This window comes from Limulus polyphemus, unplaced genomic scaffold, assembly GCF_000517525.1.
Source record: "Limulus polyphemus unplaced genomic scaffold, Limulus_polyphemus-2.1.2 Scaffold4319, whole genome shotgun sequence".
NCBI classification, from domain to species: Eukaryota; Metazoa; Arthropoda; class Merostomata; order Xiphosura; family Limulidae; genus Limulus; species Limulus polyphemus.
In genome coordinates, this window is record NW_013669929.1 from 51,643 (window position 1) to 59,974 (window position 8,332).

The 8,332-nt window shown below is 35.2% G+C and overlaps 1 protein-coding gene across 1 annotated transcript in view; it reads right to left on the reverse strand.

Annotated features, from left to right (window-relative positions):
* The window catches only part of LOC106470954 (transcriptional regulator ATRX-like), a 44,894-nt gene that overhangs the window by 28,122 nt on the left and 8,440 nt on the right, over positions 1–8,332 (reverse strand). The window contains exon 3 of the mRNA XM_022399594.1: positions 2,374–2,467. Within this exon, the coding sequence (XP_022255302.1) occupies positions 2,374–2,455 (82 nt within the window). The 5' untranslated portion in view covers positions 2,456–2,467. The remainder of the gene's footprint in view (positions 1–2,373; positions 2,468–8,332) is intronic.

Below are 8,332 nucleotides of genomic sequence, written 5' to 3' on the forward strand. Positions count from 1 at the left end.
CATGTGTGTAATGTTTCATACAAAGCTACATGGATTGCTTAAAATAAATGTGTTCTTCATTCATAGTAGTAAGTGCAACCATCATTAAGCCATAAGACAGCATTGTAAGGGATCTGTCTAATGTGGCCATGTGTGTAATGTTTCATACAAAGCTACATGGATTGCTTAAAATAAATGTGTTCTTCATTCATAGTAGTAAGTGAAACCATCATTAAGCCATAAGACAGCATAGTAAGGGATCTGTATAAGGTGGCCATGTGTGTAATGTTTCATACAAAGCTACATGGATTGCTTAAAATAAATGTGTTCTTCATTCATAGTAGTAAGTGCATCCATCATTAAGCCATAAGACAGCACAAACTGCATCTCTAACCAGATGGCCTTTTCTAAGAAAACATCAGGTTGCAGACTGTGCTAATAATGACATTAATCTTACACTGCTTGCTGAGCTTTTAATTTTTCATAGGTTGAATCAAAATGTAGTTTTCAAAACTTGAGTTGTTGAAGAAGCTATGAATCTTGTGCATTGACTGACAATATATTGCACTCATAAGAGAAATATGGTGAACTATTCAACTAACTACAGCCTAACATATGTCCATACACAAAGTAACTTTACCAAAGATGCATTGCTCTCAACAATTCTGATACTGAGTGATGCATAAACCAAAGTCAACATGTGGCAGTGAGTCAGAGTCTGACCCCAGGAATTAGAACCTAGGCAATAACAACTACATCCAGAGATGACACAGGATAAGCCCATATTTGCTGCATCATCAGTCATGTATCTTTATTATAAATAACCTCGTGATTGCCTGTGTTTTCATTATTATCATTGCGTTTTAAGTGTACTTGTATCTTCCATTTTTGATATGTAGTACATGAATTTTTTTTAATTTTGTTTTTTCAGTTGGTAATATGTTAAAAATTTACATTCAGTTTTTAACTTTGTAACTGACCAGACCTCTTTCAATTTTTTTAATGCATTTGATACTTCATTTAGCTTAATATTTTATAGTAACTTTTTTGTAACTTACACTAACTTGTGCATTTTATTTCATTATGGTTTTATTCTATGTTTTTTAACTGGTTGTTGGAATTTATATTAATCTCTGTTTTTTCATGTAGGTATCATGGTGTCTTGCACGTCACTTGAGGAAAACAATTATGACATTTTTTTTACCTTAATTTGGAACAAGGAATCCCCTGGAATAAGGAAGGAGGGAACTGTGATGATTGTAAATTTACCCTTCCATAACTAGTACAGAATATATCTTTATTAAGGTATGTATTCAAGGAATATTTTTCTAAACTTCCATGCAATTTCTGCATATAGTTGATCATATTCTTCTTAAATGGATGTTGAAAGGTTGTAAACATATACTAATCACTTAACTCAGGCAAGTTTACATATGTCAACAATTATCAAATTCAGACCTCCTGCTTAAAACCCTTGTGTATGGACTGTCCCATCTCAAGAGGTATTTCAGATACTTGTAGAGATTGATATGACTTAGGGGATTTCATCCCTATAAATGTTGTTTGTAATAATATGTGACATGTGTAGCTGTGTTTTCTGATACACTGCACTTTTTATGTTTCGTCTCTATTTAGCTGGTAAATAAGAATTAGTTTTATCCTTGTCTGGTGTGGATATTTTAAAGAAAGACTCCTTTCAACCAGAGCAGCGAGTTATGGTAACAACAGAAAACCATCGTATGTGAAATACTTCACAGCACAATAATTATGAATAAAGATTTTGTTCACTTGAATTTGTGTTTTTCATTCTTTTTTGTCTAAGTTCAAAATTGCTCTTTGCAATACAGTACCTGAATCTGCATTATGTGGATACTTTAACTTTTCTGCTGGACATCAATGAACCTGCATAAATACCACAAGTAAAGAAGAGGTATAAACATAGTAGGCCATTACTGGCCTATGAGAGTTTGGTGATAGGGACCATAATCATTTGAAGATACATTTATTCTGCATAGAGAAACCTTTTATGCAAAATTATGGAGAGTGGATGAAATGAAATGGAAGTGGAAAAATGAGGTATATTTCTTGGTACAAACTACAAATCACTGGATTAGGGTTACAGAAAAAGTAGAGCACAATTCTTGACAGAACTCTTTTAATATACTAAGCATTTCACTTATTATCTAGTCATCACCAGTTTCATTTACAAGCTTAGTTATGTAGCCTAAAAGTTACAAAACAGGCTCTCATTTGAGGAATTACAATCAAATTATAGTCCTAACATTTTAATTAAATCAAAAGAAAAATAATCAAGCTATTTACTCAAACAGTCTCTCTTTCAAACCTATCTACCATAACGGATAATTCTAATAAAATGCCAGTGCATAATGATACCTGATATTTTTGACCGAGGTTGACATCTTTTTTCTGGTCCCAGATATACCATCTCCTCACTGTCAATCATTGGCTGTGACATGACTAGCAATACCTAAATAAATATATATTATATATAAACATAGTTGGAGATCAAATAAGGTGACAGATGCTCTTTCACTTGGCTATGTTTCAATAATTGGACTCACCACTTCTTTTAAATTATCAACACTGCTTGTTCAATACATAAAATAGTGAAAAAACTACTACAACAGTTGATTGTAGATATTTACTAATAGAAAGAAATATTACAATATACTATTATTTCAAATGTGAAATTAGTATTTTAAGACATCTGACCAAAATTTAAAGTTTATGTACTTGTGTAAATGGTAAAATTTAACTGTATTATTAATTGCCATTGTATTTTACAATGAAATTTAAGAAGTATAAAGTAACCTATTAAACTATCATTTGTTCTCTACATTTTAAACAGTATTAAACATATAGCCAATGAGTTTACAAATATGAATATATGTATAAACATGTGATGTAGAATAGTTGTTGACTAGAGGATACCTACCTAATGCCCACAAAATAGACGTAACCATATTAACACATTTATAAACTAGAGTTTTTCCCTTTCTGTAAAACAGCTAGACTTTCTGTAACACTCCTATATAACAACAGATTGACTGAAGACATATATAAGCATAAATTTCATCAATGGTTATTAGTTTATCACCCCCTATCTCAGTGATTATTGACACATAGCTTCATTACCTATGAAAAACAAATGGACATGAAGGAAGAGAAAGGGAATAGCAAACTATGAAGGGGAGCTTATATATTTTTATGAATTGTGTGTAAAGCTACTCAAGGGCTACCTACATTAGTTGTCCTAATTATAGATGAGAGGAACTACCAACTTTAGGACTACTCTTCATCAACAAAAGTGGGATTGACCATCACACTATAACACTGCCACGACTATAAGTGCAAGTATTTTCATTGACAGGATTCAAACTCACGAGCCATAGCATCCTAACCACCAGATTATGCCAGGTCAAAAGAATAAGCAAGAGATGAAGAAGAGCAGATTGAAGGTAAAAAGAATTAAAATAGGACAAAAAAAATCCCCAAGTTGGGAAAAGTGATTCAGGGGACAGAAACACAATAAAAGAAGTTTGACCACACAAAGTTCAAAGTGATTCAGGGGACAGAAACACAATAAAAGAAGTTTGACCACACAAAGTTCAAAGTGTTCAGGGGACAGAAACACAATAAAAGAAGTTTGACCACACAAAGTTCAAAGTGATTCAGGGGACAGAAACACAATAAAAGAAGTTTGACCACACAAAGTTTAAAGAGGATGTGTTAAGTAAGATTCAACACGAAAAACAGACTGAAAGAACCTGCAATAACGAACAAACAAGTGAGACAGGAAAAGGGGATAAAGACATCTTATGAGTTGAAGTGTATGCAAAAACCTCACCTGAAAACCAGAGTAATAATTGTAAAACATTTTTTCATAAATGTACATTAAAATTTTCAGATTTACAAAGTTTACAGGATATTTAAAAATATTATTAAAAAGTATTAATCAACAGTAATTTTAACTACATCAACATTTGGTTCAGTGCTGCCTTCTATATGCAAAAATGTTTTTGCAAGCCACAAGCCTTGAACACCCACATATCCCACGATCAACATGGTTCAACTGTGCCTCACATGTAAATCATCATGCTACAACCCTCCACCAATAGAAGTGTGACACATCCTCCTGATGCATGTCACTCCCTCTATTTGATTCTACTGAACTATTACTGTGAGATTAGGCAGAAAAGAAAAGCACCAGTTATCAGTGGAAAAAAAGGATGGGAAGTGTGAATGCAGGTTAGTACCTATCAAAAAATTAATTTTCAGTATAGAAAAATAACTTCCACTACAGTCCATTACCTCTTCTCACATGTATAGCTAGAATCCCACGTTGAATAGATGGAGGGACTGGTGCGAGGGATAGAAATAAGTATCCTTCAAAAGCTTCCAAAGAATATCCATGAAGTGTGATCCCCGTTGGGAGAGAAACACATGTGGAAGACCATACCACTTCTGTACCAGGTATATTCTGCAGTCAGAGTGAAAATAGGTGGAAAGGGAGAGAAAATTCAGGTGGGTTCAAATCCGAATCACAATATACCGGAATCTCAATCCCAGTGATAAAAGACTGTAGAAGAATCATCTCCACACAGTTATGTGGGGAAAGCTAAAATGGATGTGCTCCAAGGTGTAGAATGGCTAGGGTGCGACAAACCCTAGATGGCTGGTCAACTCCAGTTGAAAACCAAGCAGCATCATGATTACTACTTCTGACCCGTGGGAGGAAGAGGGTCCACACTGTTTTCATCTCAAGTTAAGTAGAATGAAATTATATATAGATCAAACCGATCTACTAAATGGGGCAAATCCACAACCACCCATACTTCCAGGAATCCAAAATATGAATGATGGCACGAGGGAGTGTGCCAATGTGGTGGTTCACATCAAACCAAATTCAACCTGACTGGAACCCCTCAACACAACAGCAGCCTCAGACAGAGGAAAACTCTGATGTGGAGCACTAGAGGGAGAACCTTTGCCCCATACAATGTCACCTCCAGTTAGGACCACAAAGAAGTTAGAGTGCATGTGTGTGCATAACATCAAACTCCAGTACCCACTGCACAGAGGTGGAGAATATGAGGCAAAACTATGAAATTCGATTGAGGATGATGAATCACAAGCAACATACGTGTGAGGATTTAGGTTGATTGGTCCAGCTATAATCAATACCACTCACTACAAACTGACATCCAGGTGATGGTAGGATGAGAGGTAAACTGCAATGTGACAGATCTACTCCATAGCAACATCATCCTCTGAAGAGGATCACATAAAAGTTGAAGCACAATATCAACTTTCAGGTCCCATCACATGGAAGTGGATCACTTCTGTAATTATACACAATCTCACCTCCAGATAGAACCACACAGAAGACGGGTGCAGCATAAACCTCTGGGACCCACTGCATAGAGGTGAAGCATATGCATTTAAAAATATGTACAACATCATCCCCTGATAGAACGGCACAGATGTTGGAGCACAATGCTAACTTCTGGGTTTCACCACATTGAAGTGGATTGCCTCTACAAAATATATGAAATCTTACCTTCTGGATAAAACTGCACAGTAGCTGGGTGAAACATCAACAGTTTGGAGCCCACCATACAGAGGACCACACACCATCTACACCAGCAGAACACCACCACTCTATTCTCTAATGAATGGAAGTGATCACATTCAGGAGGATACCTCCATGGTCCACCAACCCAGCAGCTCCACACTTGAAAGTGGCAAGGACTCCCATACTCCACTAGAAGAACAAGGGGGGGGGGATAAAATGTGATGGAGAGTCTAGAGGAATGCCAACACCATAGACAGTGCAAAGGGTGACCACAAAAACCCTATATTGAAGAGCAGACTGCCTTGATTTATTCAATCGAAGAGATGGCAGGGATGGGCAACTATCCCTTTCTGCTTTACCAATGTAAATCCATGAATTATATTACAAGGAAAAACCTACTAAGATCTTGTGGAAAACACCACCTCAACAGTTTGAATTATTGGCCATGGGTATTTTGTGTTTTATTATTTCATGTAAGCCGACCAGTGGGATCCAGTGGGTGCATGTGGACTACTTTAACAATGCAGTCATTTATGACCTCATAGAAAAGGTACCATTTCCATATAAAAGCAGAAACCATTGTGTTGGTATTTACAAAGCTTATAAATCATTGTTTGCCTACCTATTATTATATTACCATAATGTTCTTGTTTACTCAACTACCAAAAAATATAGGAAGCATACCTGGACAAGCAACACTTGCCAATGAGTGGGATCTGAATCCTAAATGAGACATACCCCTGGAGGGAAAAATATATAGAGAGAACATAATTTACCAAGTCACAGTTGCACCGAAGTTTGAAGGATGGCAACAGGCAGAAGCTGGAACCTTAACGAGTTAGAAACAGCTACCCAATGAAGATAGTGTGAGATGAACACCCATCCTCAAATGAGAAATGAAATGCTCAGCATGAACCCTGATGTCAGGGGAAGGAGGGAAACAAGTGGCCCTGATGACAGGTGTCATAGTAAAAAAAAAAAGGGGGGGAAGGAACAATGTTATATGAAAATGGTGAAAACGAGAAAATGGAACACATCTGAAAAAGCATATCTAAAAAGGCACAGTTAGTAGATCTCGTAGGAGATGCATGAGAAGGCACAGCATAATTAGGAGGAGAAAAAAACTTTCAAAATCCTTCTAGTCATGAACAGGTTTGGACACTGTCAGGAGAAAAAGGATGTCTCATATAACAATTAATCTTCCAATGAATGATAGCTGAAAAATCTTAAGTTGAACCTCCAGACCTGAAGCCAGTAATGGCACTTGAAGTAGCAGTAATAATATCAGAAGTTGTAAAACAATCTTCAAAATTCACCTTAAAGCATGAAGAAGCTGAAGCTGAGAAAAAAAAATCAATAAACAAAGATAAGTTATTGTGGCAAACTACTACAGAAAAAACTAACTGTAGCAAATGAATAAATCAAGTAAATCACTACTTCACAAAAAAAAATGAAATGAACATGAAAAAAAGCACAGCTGAAAACATCTGCACTCAATCACTGCCTAATGAGAAGTGATAGTTTGGTACAATCGAATAGAGGTCACATGCATCAGAAGAGTGTGTCACACTCCTATTGGTGGAGGGTTGTCACATAATGATTTACACGTGAGACATAGCTGAACCACACTGAGCATGGGGTACGTGGGAGTTCAAGACTTGTGGCATGCAAAAAATTTTTTGCATATAGAGGGCAGCAGTGAACGAGAATAGCTATACATACGAGCAGAGGTAATGTATTGTATTAGAAAATAATAATTTAAGTCCAGAAGGCTTTTCTATGCCTATATCACAAGCCAATATTGCAAATCCAACACAAAAAAATCATAAAAGCTGATAGATATCAAATGGGCCATACTTGAAATTAATGATGTACCCCATATGAATCAAAAATTATATTAAATACTTATTATGTTAAACTTCTATTGCTTTGTTTCCTTTTCAACGAAGCCTCCAAATGGTAGATGAAAACACTGTAAACTAAATAAATTGAAATCTGTGCAAAAATGATTGTCTACTCAAATTTTAGTTGAATTAAATTAAAAAAATTTTTAACAACATATCCAAAAGTAAGAGTAGGTGAACCAATGGTTTGTGATTAGGAAAATGAATCTACAGCTATTACAGCCCTGAATAGTAACTGGTCTCATATCTCACAGTATTAGTTAGATGACAGTCCCTGGACAAACCTGTGTTTTCTAAAAAAGATAACACAAATGAGAACAATTAAAATAAGACGAAAAAAACATGGGCAATTTTTATTCTCAGGGAATGACTCATTTATATACTTAGGCTAATAAGAGTAATTCTATCTTTACCAAAATTCATGATGAGATGCCTATTGTTATCACATCCACCAAGCCACTGACTACACACTTTCAGGTAACTCTTTTGTTACCATATATGTAAATGATGTTTTTACTCATGATTTTTAATGCAAACTTTGAAATTAATGATAAGTCTGAATTTTATTAAAAGTTGGTTTATTAAAACTGGTAAATTCCATTCAATTATTTTATTTTCTTCTTATTGAACTTCACCTTTATTTAATTGGTGTGTATTGAGTGAAGTTTATGAAATGTATTTTTAAGTGTTATGTGAGAATTTTTATAATTAAAATGAACTTCAAATAACTCTGAAATACTGAAAGCCTTTCCTTATTGAGTTGCACTCATGCTCTAAACAATTCCATGACATTTTGGATATCAATTTACCCTGAAATCTCCATTACTCCCACCTTCCATGCGACTTATTCCTA